The following is a 13,395-nucleotide window of genomic DNA, read 5'->3' on the forward strand; positions in this document are numbered from 1 at the left end:
CGAAACGACGTATAGTTATGATGTTAACGATCCCTTTTTAACCCCTCTCTTTGTGTTGCAAAAAAAAAAGTAAAATAAAATAGCATATGCATAAATATTTTGTTAGACTTTTTCCGGTTAAGAGAGATTTACGAAGAAAATATTTTATGGCTACAATAATACTTTGTAACTTTGTTACAAAAATTGGCAAGACGTTAATTAACAGTGCGAACAATATTCGAGGATGTGTGATTTTTTAATTGCGTTGTAAAAAATCAATAACGACGTACGTTCACCCCTCGATTCGTTTGTAATCGAGTGAAGCTACACGAGAAGGAATCATTTGTTACAAATGAAAGTAAAATGATTTTTGAAAATTCAACAAGTGGCGGAGAAACATGAAAAATTGATGAATAACAGAGACGAAGCGATAGAGCCCGCGGAGAGAGGCCAGAGCACGATAATAGTGCCAAGTATATCGCGACTCGAGCGAGAAACGGACTAAAGAGCATCCCAGTTCTCGTTTCACGTCGCGGAAGGCGGCAAGGCCGATAAATAACCTCTGGTTTATTAGACCGGCTGTGTGCTCTCCGCGAGAAACCAGCGGGACGTGGTGGAGAGCCGTGGTTGAATTAGCGAGAATATTAGTACAAATTTGCGGGCAACTCTCGCTCGACTCGGCTCACCGGTTGTAACAGACTTCGGGGGACTATAAAGTGAAATCCCACGTATGAGGCTTTCCTCGTCAACTTGGACGAGCGGCGGCTTTCCCCCTTTTTTTTTATCGATGTCAGGCTCGCAGTGTTTGACAATCGATTAAAAATTTTCAAACTCCCCTACGGCCTGAGAAAAATCTTTTTATGAATGAAAAACTGTGAAATCTCAAGAAATCATGAAATTGAGACTTTTGTAAAAATCTCATCGAACATAATCAAATTCGTTGAATCGATCGAATCGAAGGTCAACAGACATGAAAATAGAAGCTACCAAATAATAGTCCAAAGTTTAATTAAACCCTCTTTCAACATTAATCGCGAAAAGATTAAAGATTAGAGACAGCCATGAATTGGATGTGCATTTGTATACAGCATTTTGTATAACTTTGAAATTGATTACATTCGAGGGAGGCAGAGATAAGCAAGAATATATGTATGTATATTTAATACTGTACTCTTGGTGGCGCATTTTCCGGGATAAACACGAAAGCGCACGTGCAGTCACGTACGTATATATAACAACGTACGAAATAGTATAAATATAGCCATATACACGTAATATATACAGTAGTTATATGGGAAAAGGAGCAACAGCAGTGCTGTAGAACGTCGCTGGGGTAACAAGCTGGCAACGGTTCTAACTACTGTCCGGGCTGATATATGTGACGGAAAATTGTGGGCGAACGTGGCGAGAAGAGAGAAAGAGAGAGAGCGAGTAGAAAGCACAAAGTTTAACTCAGATACGAATATAGAGGGTGAGAGGGAGAGAACGAGAGGGATGGAAAGCTCGAGAATTAGAGAACCGAGAACCGGAACCAGGGCGCCTAAGGAGGCGACGATCCCCGCCGAGGACGCTTACTGTTGTTTCTATATCTTACTGTGAGTCCACCAGACGCTTTTCTCCTGCCTCTTATTCGACTCATTTATGCACGTGTGCAGCTGGATGAAATTTAAGTGAAAATAAAAATGTGAAATTATTGCTATACGCGATGCGTTGATTAGATACCGACTTGCGGTTTAAAATGCTGATGCGCGTCGAGATCCCTGGGAGCAGTTTGGTTCATTGGCACTGGAAAGAAAAGCTCGTTTTTCCAATTCAATTTCCCTGGAGCTTTATCCAAAGTTTCACAATTTTTCGTCTCCCCTAATTGCTGATGATACAAAGTTCATTTGCTCGTGACGACAATTACCGATCACGAATTTAGCGCAAAAGTGTTCGATCCAAAAAAATGGTTCGCGGTTTGAAGATACTCCAGCCGACGTACGAGGAAAATTCCTTCGAAACAAGACAGCCCGGGCGAGGGGAAAATAACGAGTGAATGTTGTACACGAGTGAGAGAGGATTTTGAGACTAGATAGAAACTCTCTAGTTGAATTATTTGCAGCGTGGAAACTCTCATGTTTCCGTAATGTAATTAGAGCATGTGGCTATGTGGCGTCGCGGATCTCGGCACCCGAAACATCCTGCCCATGCACATTGTGGCGTATATCGTGCGCCACAGGTCAAAAGGGCCTACCAACGATATTCAACATGTAGAATAATCACTCGTTCGGTCTTTTTAATACTAAGAGCTCAATGTACCTTGCGGAGGATAGTTTCGCAGTGAACTATGTCTACCTCGGATAGTTTCGTGCTCGCGTATCTATATCCGGTCCTGTAGCCATCTCACAGCGTTTATTCCTCTCCCGACCGTTCAGAAGTACTCTTCCTTAATTATAATACCGCTTGAATTAATTAAATTTCGTTCATCAAATTTTCACGATGTCGGATTCGAGTAATATTCAAATTTTCAAGTACAAAAATTCCCTGATCATTTGAATCCACAAAAAATGTATTTTTCCATATTTTTTTTTTCGTTTTCAACATTTCGTTGCATGACTAAACATTCTAAACACTTTGATGAATAGTGTTTTTTTTCTGATATTGAGCCAATGAGGAGCATCGAAATGATTTTCGTAAATTAATGAGACGAGGGAGAGCGAGAGAAGGGGGAAGACAAATTGTAAATGTCAGAAATGTGTGGAAGTCTCGAGCACGTTAACTCGAGGCTGTGAAGCTCTCCTTAAACTTGATTTGTGCTCAATTACGAAACATTTCTCTATATCGTACGAGGCGGGCAGGAATTAAGGGAATGTTCTTGGCATAGTAAACCTAATAAATTGAGAAATAAAATATTGAAATAAGAAAAAAAAAATGGAGAAACAAAAGGAGCAAACGCATTGGATGCAGTTGCATCGATTCGGAGCTCTTATTATAAACTGCTCGGATAGCCGTGAAAGCGAAACGTGCAAAATTTACCGTCTATGTATGCGAACGTATATATCTTGAACGTACACTTAACAAAATAATAATAATAACAATAATCCCGTGTAATATACACTGGCTTACGTGTGATTTTATTTATAAGTCGGGACTCGGAACGAATTCTTGAGGTTGAAAAAAGGAAAGCGCGTTAGCGCGAAATTCACGCGACGATAGCACGAGCAAAGACATATCTCGGGATGTTTTTCGGTACGGTGCCCAACACCGGTCTCGTTCTACACACGATGTAAGTGTCTCTGGTCGTTCATTTCGCGTTTTATATCCCGTACGGAAATCTTCGCGAAAAGCCCCCTTTCAAGATATGGAAGAAAGAGAAAGAGAAAGAGCGAGATGAAGCGTGAATCCACTCGCTTCGCTACTACGCGCTATCGCGTTTGATTCACTGGAACTGTCGTCGGGGGCGCTGCGCTAAAATTGCATATAATACATGTGTACTTTATGTATGGTAATTTCTCTCCCTCCTCACTCCCATACTCGTGCTTCGCCTCTTTCTCTATTTCTTGCTCTGTTTTCCTCTTTTATCTCCCTTTTTCCTTTTTTTTTCTCCTCTTTTTCGGCCCCTCTCCAACTCTCTCGAATTTCAAGTTATGCTAACTCGCACCCGAAGAGACCAGCGTCACGCCAAATTATTTCAAACGCCTCTCTCTCTTTCTAAACATAGAAACTTCGTTTCCGGTTTCCTGGGCAAGATCAACCTCGAATGACAGAAATTCCTCGTTCTTCAGAAAACAAGGCAAATGGAGCCCGAATGTGTCACAGCGCATCTCGATTTATACGTTGTCAGATTGCACGGTCTCGTCGCTTCTCCACGTATTATTAATCAATTTATTACATTGTTGCTCGACTCGAATTCCTGGACTCTGGGTCTCCGAGTCTGGCTCGCGTTTGTCGTGTTTTTAACGAGTTCAATTATGCGAGTGTTCTTCGATACCTTTCGTAATAAGTAATAAAGCCTGAGCTGATGAGAAGATTTTTTTTGAATATTTGCAGAGAGATTTAGCAGGCGGAATCGACTTCAATTTGAAACGATCAATTCGAATAGTTTTCCATACGAAATGATTGTTTTGTTTTTAGTTTTTAGGACCTGCTAAGTATGTATTTTGCAGTCACATAACTCGGTCGTTGCGGAGCTCAGGTGGCACACGAAAAGATCCATCAGAACTGCGGCGTGATGGCGAAAGCCCTGACGGATCAGTTTGTAGGCTGATTCTCCTGCTGTCTCTTGTATGAAACAGGGAAGAGAATGTAATGCCGATGACAACGAAGAGGATGGAGAGAAAAGCTGCGTATGGTCCCCTCGTGGCGACATCGAAGCCCCGATACGCGTCTCTTAAGCCCTTGACGAAGACGCCCTCAGAAATCCCCATTCCCTCAGCGTTTGCTTCTCCGCGTTCTTGTCTCAGCCCTCGTCTTAACCCTTTCGCTGTCTTGCACCGTGAATATAAAGCCGGATTCACTCAGGAATTAGTCACACGCCTTTCCCGAGGATAATATCATCCAAACCTTGCGTTCCCTCTTCCATCCCTCAAACCACGTTCGAAGACTTTCCATTTAATCTTCTTAATTCCCAAAATATTCTGGCATTTACCGCTTGTCGCGCGACTATCGCAAGGAATATTGAATATGCATTTTTATTTCTCCTCAAAGGTCAACAGCCTCGAGCAGAGCCCAAACAACATTTTCGATAAAATTTAAATCGTGTTCCTTTTCTATTGGTAACTCCCAGGGTGTCACCCTGCCTGGGCTTTTCTAAACTATCTATATCAAAAATGGACGCTCATTTCCAGCCCCCATGTTTCCGAATAACAACTGGAAAATCTTTTTGATCGCGTGAACCAACGAAAATGAACTTTCTGTCAATATAAACTTTTGAAAGTTCAAAATTAAACTCTTGCGAATGGAAAAACTGGGAGTTCGAATGTGTGGAGGCGCATATTTACTTTCATTCACCCATCAAATTATTTGCCATTTTTTTCCAAACGATTTTCCAGTTGAGAACATCAAACGACAACGTAATAAATTTTTCAACAAACGTCTTATAAAAAACGATCGTTGAGATTTCAAATGAAACGATATGTTGGCACTCGCCTCGAATGCCAATGATTGTATCAACTTGTCTGCACATCCAACTCCTACCGCTGTGAGAATAACGCAGACGGATATACTCGTGATTATCTTGAGAATGAGCGCGGCGCACCTTTCCTCGTGCTCTCAGGAGCACACGCGCAGTCCCGATACAGATACCGAAAATCGTAAACTCGCTATATAATAGCGTCCTAGTACGTATAACACGATGTGGCACTTGAGTATCGAGAGATTAGCGAGGCATATAAAGTACATTGAATTTGTACCAGATATCTTGCTGATATTTTTTTTGCCTCTCTCATTTGTTTTATTTATTTATTTGTTTTCCCTGCTATCGAAATATTTAAGCGTCTTTGACTCTGTTTTTCATTCTCTCCGTTTTCTTTCAGTTTTCATAGTCCCATTCAGCGAGAAACATCAGTTCGATGCAAGGTGAGAATGAATTCACGAGTATTTGCGAAACCTCTTTTCCCACCTTCAACGCTTATCGAGCCTAAAATAAAAGATGAACTCACCAATTGTTGACTTGAAGGATCGTCAGCCCCGTGTCCTGTGCCAGCTGTTTTTTCTGGTCTTCCGAAGGGTAGGGATGCTGAAAAAAGCAAACGGAAAAACATTGTCACAAAGGAATTTTCACACACGTAATCGATGCTCGATTAAAATCGAAGTGATTTAATAAATCTGTAAGAGTGGTTGGAAAGTTCGATTGAAACTTGACGACGTTGCCGCATGAAGAAATTGCCGAGTACGCGACGCTAGTGTACGTCGACAATATCTATACAGAAAATTTTGCAACAGGAGGAAAGAGAGAACAGGGATGTAGCGCGGAAGCGTTTCAGCGTCGCCAGATCCACTAGCGTGCACCTGCGAAATATTATTTATTGCAGTACGGGGTAGTAAAAGAAGAAGGTAGAACAAAAAACGTGGTAAAAAGAAGAAGAAACTTGGATACGTTTTTATTTTTTTTTTCTCGTCTCCCTTGCCGGGGAGGGTTTTATCAGAAGGTGCATCGGCGCAGATGCGTTGCGGTTCTCGTACGCGAGCGTTGTTTCATCTCCTGCATAAATATATATATATATAGATGCCCTTAAAGGGGAAGGACGTCGAGGTCACGCGAGTCCGTGAATTCTTTACGCCTTTCTGGCTTGAAATGCATACGTGCCGCATACACGTTTTCTGAGCTCTTTCCGTGCGACTTGTCATTCTTCGCAATTTCAAACGTACACACGTACGTATCTGCACATGCAGAGAGGCGAAAAGACACATAGAAATTTATGCCTGCGTCTTCCGCATTATGAAAGAAAAGAAAAATAAAAGCAGGAAAAAAGGCACGAGGCATCTAATACAGAAAGTCCAAGAAGATGCACTTGCCGATGAGATAAGATCGATACAGCATCCCTGCACTGCCTCCTCCCGCTTTCTCTTTTTCTCAATACGCGGGAGACACGCGGCGAAAATACTCGGCGATCCTTTCGAGACGCACGAATGCACCGCGCGCATCAGAGGTCGAAACTCTTCTATCATACCTTGTGGGGATTCTCCGATACGTGTTTAACTAAGACCGAGATAAAAGGGCGTAAAACACGTTGGCCAACGTGCCTCGGGGTCGCAGGATCGAGGCATTTTGCTTGCTGGACGTTTATAGCGCCACGAAAGTGCCTATATACGTACGAAGCTGTACGCTCGAATGTATATGTACACGGTACATATTTGATATTCCAAGGAACACGTCTATAAATACCGTTCATACCGTATTTTACCGCGTATCGACGCTACAAACCGACGTACATCACGTAAACTCTTCGCAAAAGTTACAAGACCTTAGCGTGTTCTGCTCTCTCTCTCTCTTATTTTTTGTTGCTTCTCGTGTTCTTTTTGTCTATCGCACTTCTTTATTCATCGAGAGGGACCGAGGGGGGGACTCAAGGATTTTATATAAGCGCGATGAGCAAGGAAGAACGCGAACGAAGAGGCGTAGCCTCGGTAAAGGATAATGGGGCAAAAAAGGAGTTTTAACACGAGGAGGAAATCGTTACGAGGAGAGCAATATTTGGCAACAACATCGATGACGTACGGCACGACAAAAAGGTCGTAATCCACAAAGCTTTATGCCGTACATGGACTGGATTACGGACCTTTGGTCGCACAAACGCACTCTCGATATATTTGTATTTATGCTTGTATACACACGCGTTTGCCCGGTTAGAAGCGACGGCTGCGGAGAGCAGGGCAAGAGCGGGAGGGAAGAAGCTTCGTCGGCCACATGAAAGCGCGTCGGGAAGCGCACACTCCTGTGCCGCATCATATTTTTACATAATTAGCACGTGGTGCTTCGCGTATTATGATCCCCTCCCTTTCCATTCAATGCTTCCCATCCCCACTCTCATCGCGAATCTCTCCGGTTTCTACCACGTGTAGTATTTTATGCATATCGGCTCGGGGAAAGAAAGGGAGAGGGGAGGAGAACGCTCGTGTACTTTTTGTCGAAGCCCTGCGGTATTTTTGGAAACCGCGGTAGCGCGGTCGCAGCCCACAAACCCGGCTGCTCGGTAGATCATGTTTCTTGGAGGCGCGCCATCCTCGGGAGAACTCTCTTCTGCTTTCCACTCCTGCTCTCTCTCTCTCTCTCTCTCTCGCTCTGCTCTCCATTTCCATTTTGCTTCAGATTCATCTTTCTCTCTCTTTGCTTTTTCCATACTGTTTTTTTTTGTTATTTTTCTTTTTATTTAGTTTTTCTCTCTTTCTCTACTCTTTCCAAAATGCGTACACCGCGTTGCTCTGGCCTTCAGAAAATGGCTACCGCCATTGTGTCCAACGGAACGCGATCCTTCTGCGGCGCAATTCTTATCCTAATTAAATCGGCTCCCTCCCCCGAGGCCGCTTATTGTTCACGAAAAAGCATGGAAATTCCACGCATTGGCAACATTATACGCTCCCCCCTGCGCATTTTTTCGTCACGAAATCTTTCGAATTTTTGGTATTTAACACCCTCGAAGAATGTGGTAAATTAACGTCATTTCCCAAATCGAATTGTGGCTGAATTTCGTCACCGTTAAATTACATTTTCATTGGGACAATCGATGTTTATAATCTTACACGAGTCTTCGTTTCAGACAGCGAATAGTTGATCTTCAAAGTTGCAGATCCATCGAAAAATGGTGGCTAGTCGGATCCTTGCTGCCACGTGAAAAAGACTCGAGTATTCACAGGAAGTAAAAACAACAGCTTGCGAGCCGAACAACGATGAAATTAAAGCATATAGAAAGCATAATTCATTTTCGGACCGTTGACGTGTTGATTACGACGACGCGGGGTAGTTCAGAGTCAAACTGCATAATCAATTTTAATCAGTACCTTTGATCAGTGTTTTTTAATGACTTTCTACGCTCCGCTGATCGCAGCGCGGAGGCATTTATTTATATTTTTATCTCCGCAGGGGATTAGATCGTTGTCTCAACGATTGATCACCGTTTTAATAATTATTCCATTGTCAAGATCCTGTCCGATGACATAACGTACTAGCTCAATTTATTTTCCTCCACCACTCTGTAAAACTCTTGATAATAATATTGAAAGAATTTTCCAACGTTATTGAGAGACAAACACTGAAGAAAACAATAATTTCGAGCAATCGGCAACACTTTAAGGCCGTTCGGCACACAGGCGAGTTCTCCGGGGCTCTTTGATAACGTAATAAACTGTCAGACACTGTGACCCCACGAATTCTCATGAGTTTGTGTGTCTGGTAGACGATAATCGAAAGTGTGCGCGCTCGGTGTATGAGGTTCGAGGGCGCCCCGTGTCCACGATGGGTTGTAAATAAGAGGAAGCAGGTGTACGAGAACTCCGGTGTATGTTGAAACACATCGGTTTGCCGGAAGTATAACGACCGAGGAGAAACCAGGAGGAGAACGGGAGAGAACGACGAAAGCTCTCCTCTCGCATCGTGACTGCTTCCTGGCTCGTGCTAGCCCCGCGTCAGCTCGAGCTATCGTATATTACAACTATAATAATGTAAACTCAACGTATATACATGCGTGTACATGCATAGAGAGCATACACTCAGCAAGGCTTGTCGGTAGAGCAGACTCGTCCCTCTCTCTCTCTCTCTCTCTCTCTCTCTCTCTCTCTCTCTCTCTCTCTCTCTCTCTCTCTCGGGAGAAGATTGTCTCCGTATCTCTCCCGCAGGGAGTCACGGGCTTGGCCTTATGGGGAGGACACGGACTTCGTGTGCTTGTTATATGCATAAAACAATCAAGATAATTGTCGAAGCTTCTCGTTCGTCTGATGCAGGGAGAAGTGACTTTGGCCGCTTCACCACCCTCAACTCTGCACGTATGTGTGTGAGTTTAAGGTACGTATGTATAGCATTTAGATGCGATGCTCCTTTTCCCACTGGCTGGCTGTTGGTTGTGGCCCAAGGGATCTCAGGGAAGGCCTTCTCCATCCGCCAAGGGAGGAACGAGGGAGTGAATCCCCATCGGTAGAAGTGAGACGAAGAAGCTCGAGGGAAGGGAGGGAGAGAACAAGAGCTATCCAATTACATTGAAAACAATAGTCTTAAGTGCTAGCGGCACTTCGTCCTGCTGAGACTCCTGCGCCTCGACGCGTCCATTCTACAGCAAACCCGAGGGGGTTTTCCACCCTCTCGCCCACGGAAATATAGCTGGTCATGCTAGAATACACTCGAGAAGCGGGAGGAGACGAGTCTGCCTCGCGATGTGACGATAAGTAATGAATCAAAAGTGGCAGCAGCAAGAAATTTTGGGTGTTCAAGTTTTTTCGTTCACGTACTTTGGTACATGGTTACGGTTAGTGAATTTTTCGTGGTTGTTGGAAAGATTGAATAAAAATGAGGATGAGGTGCGATATGCATCAATCTACACTGTCATTAAAAACGTTGTTGATACGTTTTCTAATTTCGTAGAATTTTGTCCCGAAGAACTTGGACCTTCTGAGCCACGTAGATGCGCACACATTTGCATTGTGGACGAGGATAAAGAGGAAGAGAGTATTAAGCCATTTGGAACAGAGGGTTAGCCGAACCGTCTCGTAGTATCATCGAAAAGAGGTGGATGGAGCCCAGCCAAACAAGCGATAAAAACAAAATGAGCGGTAAAAAGACAATATGAAAACCATTTGAGCTTCTACGAGGGAGGTGGAGGCAGAGAAACGGCTAAAGAGAGGAGAAGAACGCGAGAAGAAACGACCGAGAGAAAACTCGGAAGAGGGCTAAGTGTGTAAATGAGTCCATAGTTTAGGCCGATTGCCTCCAGACGACCTTTTCGTGGTGCACTTACATTTTCTTCTGTTTTCATCTTATTCTCATCTACGACGTGCCTCATTCCTCTCATCGACTTGTTTGATCCTAAATGTGTCGTTTTTTTTTATTAATACTAAAAATAATTGTTTCCCAGTTACTCGATAGTTAAATTAACGAGGAAAATTATTTCACATGACAATCAAATTTGATGGAAAATAATAAAAAGAAGATAAAAAAGAATTTTTTTTTGTGACCTGGTCGAAAAGATCGACTCTTCTATTTCTCTTATTGGCCTCATCTCATCCTGTCAATTTGTCTGCGCGACAGTTCGATGTCTCGTTCCATCGAGCTCAGCAAGCCCAGAGACTGTTGGTGCTGATGCTGCATCAGAATGGCGCGATGTCAGGGGATTGGAGCAAGTGAGAAGCGTGGCAAGAGAGACTGAGAGGAGCGTGATACTCCGGTGTGTGTGTGTGTGTGTATGTGTGTGTGCTTCGTGCTGAATGACACGTCGATGACGACCAAGTTGCTGACTCCGACTAACGAGCAGGGCGTTAGATAGGGCGTGGGAACAGCGGTTCCCTGGCACCGAAATCGCGCCTCGTCATCACGGTGCTACGTTCGATGTTCCTCCGGAGAGAGAGAGAGACTCCGAGGGACGTCCCTGTGTGCTGAAAGTGTCCAGAACTTGGTGTCGAGACCCGTGCAATGGGGTTATGGAATGAGAAGATTGTGGAGCTCTGGCTTCTGGGGAATCCTCCAGCCACTTGCCGTGTGATCGATCCGCGCACAGACACCGGTACAGGAAGAGAATTCGAGGTAGAGACAGAGTTTATTCAGCACAGAGTAATAGTAACTGTACCAGAAACGATCCAGTGATCGTCGCAACCGAACGGATCTCGGTGGGATCAGTTTGGTCGAGCAATTTGATGGAAGAGAACTGTTTCCAGTGGAGAAGAAGAAGAAGGGACGAGGGAAGAGCGGGAGAGAACAGTGAGGTTGGATGTTGAACGAATTGAGAGGGAAGAGCCGAGTCAGGACAATATGACGAAAGGAGGGGGAGGAGGGGCAAGAGTGAGAGACAGGACTCCGAGTGGTAGTAGAAAGAGGAGGACGATGAGGAGGAGAACACTGAGTAGGAGGGCCGTCAGCGCGTCACTCACCCCTAATGCCTTCATTCCATCTGTCCCAGCAGCACTAGTGGAATACAGAGCTCTTCGACGCTGGTTGCTTCCTGTGAGTCCACGGCTCTCGGAAAGGTCGAAGCATCATTGCACACCACAAGGAGCTATGCGCGCCATCACAAGCCAGCCCGCATTTCCATGAACGGGCAATAACCTCGTTACTCCCTCGGGGTTATTCAATTTCCGCGGTAAAATCCTCTAATGCGCCGTTATTAGAGTCACTCGAGATGAAAGGGGGGCGAGTGAGTAGACTAAACCGGGAGAAGAAGGCGGGTGGGGGGAGAGGTGTGTTAACCGCGAGAGTCCTCTTTTCTTTTCACTCAACTGTCGGTTTTTAACGTTTACCAGGACCGAAGGGTATTTCGACGATCACAATCGTGCCACTGAACCTGAATTTGATGGGCCAGCTTTTTAGCGAATTGAACGTCACGAGTTAAGGCAAAGGCGGTATCTCCTCCCGTCGTTTTCATCCGGAATATTATTCTCGAAAGTGAGTATGTGAACGAGTGTTAAACGAACGAGACGAATATCCCGGTGCCGTTTGTAATGTCGTGCCAGAGATTTCCCACGTGATTGAAGAGACCCTACCCACATCGTTATACTCGGCTTTACGTACCCGCACACATGTGTGTGCGCTCCAAGGACAACTAAAGAGCGTTTCTATACGATGTAGCCACACATCTCATGTAACTCTAGCGCGTGTAATCAGTAGAGGAAATACAATGGAATTCGAGTAGGTATGCGTCTCTCAAAGCGCCTGAGCTCAGAACTACACGACCACGGAGAGCACACACTGTGTTATACCAGCAGGGTCGACCCGATACGCCAGATAAGCCGAACCCGAAGATGGTATGCCGCGGGCGGGCTGTGCTTCTCTGTCCTGGTGGAACGAGTAGATTCTGAGACTGTTTCTCTCTCTCTCTCTCTCTCTCTCTCCTGCCCTCCCCATCTCTGTACCTTTCTCATTTCAACTTTCCGATGTGCCGTAATGCCGGGCGAGTTCCTTATGCCGCGAACATGACTCTCGTGGAATGATATCTTTGAAGAAAAATCTGCTCAGTCACTGGGAGAAAGCAAGAACGAAGGGACACGGACGGACGGCGAGTGAATCATCGGATCGAATCGGATCGAAGATCGACTTTAGATCTTGAGCAGGCATTTATCACAAAAAAATGGCAATATTCTGGGTAATGATGTGACGATGATCGGACGACTAATCATTCACCGTCCATCATTCTTAGCGAACCTTGGCACTTGTTCCTGGGATCTAGCCGAAGATCCCTCGACGAGGAAATGCACTCCAGGAAGCAAACAGCTTTGATCGAACAGAAGCTAACTTGCCGGGTGTCACCGTTTTAGCCTTAGGTGCTATCGTGTTTCAGAGAAATCGATGTGGTTGGGCTACTCGAATCGGTATCACGTATAGCTTGGTAGTACGGGATTCTCGGGCTCTGGCTGTGCGTCCCACACTTCGAACAGTAGAACCAAACTGTGTGGATTGTTGGGCAGGGCGTGGTTGGAACAGGGTCTCTGTGACACGGCCACCTCAATCACTCCATGACGCCCAGACCTGTCATTATCACGCGACCCTCGCTCTACCCCCAGCCATTGGCAATGGCGATTGCCCCTGCTGGCTTACACCTACTACAAGTGAGTCTTGGCCAAAGCTGGACAGCCAGTAGCTGGGCTTTGGAACCATCGATGGAACCTTGTTCTTGCGTCCTACTGCATTTCGATCCTTTTGTCGGGGGATCGAGCTGTAGCCTTGAATGTGTTCTGTAAGAATCGAGGCCCAAGAGGGAAGCCAACCTAGCGATAGTTAACAACGAAGAGATGCAAGAAACA

The 13,395-nt window shown here is 44.9% G+C and overlaps 1 protein-coding gene across 8 annotated transcripts in view; it reads right to left on the reverse strand.

The window, feature by feature from the left end:
* Nucleotides 1-13,395, reverse strand: part of hth (homothorax) — a 365,547-nt gene that overhangs the window by 85,885 nt on the left and 266,267 nt on the right. For all 8 annotated transcript variants that reach the window (XM_043415959.1, XM_043415956.1, XM_043415958.1 and 5 more), the window contains one exon: nucleotides 5,619-5,695. In XM_043415959.1, coding sequence (XP_043271894.1) covers nucleotides 5,619-5,695 — 77 coding nt within the window. The remainder of the gene's footprint in view (nucleotides 1-5,618; nucleotides 5,696-13,395) is intronic.

The sequence above is a fragment of the Venturia canescens genome, chromosome 4 (genome assembly GCF_019457755.1).
Source record: "Venturia canescens isolate UGA chromosome 4, ASM1945775v1, whole genome shotgun sequence".
NCBI lineage: Eukaryota > Metazoa > Arthropoda > Insecta > Hymenoptera > Ichneumonidae > Venturia > Venturia canescens.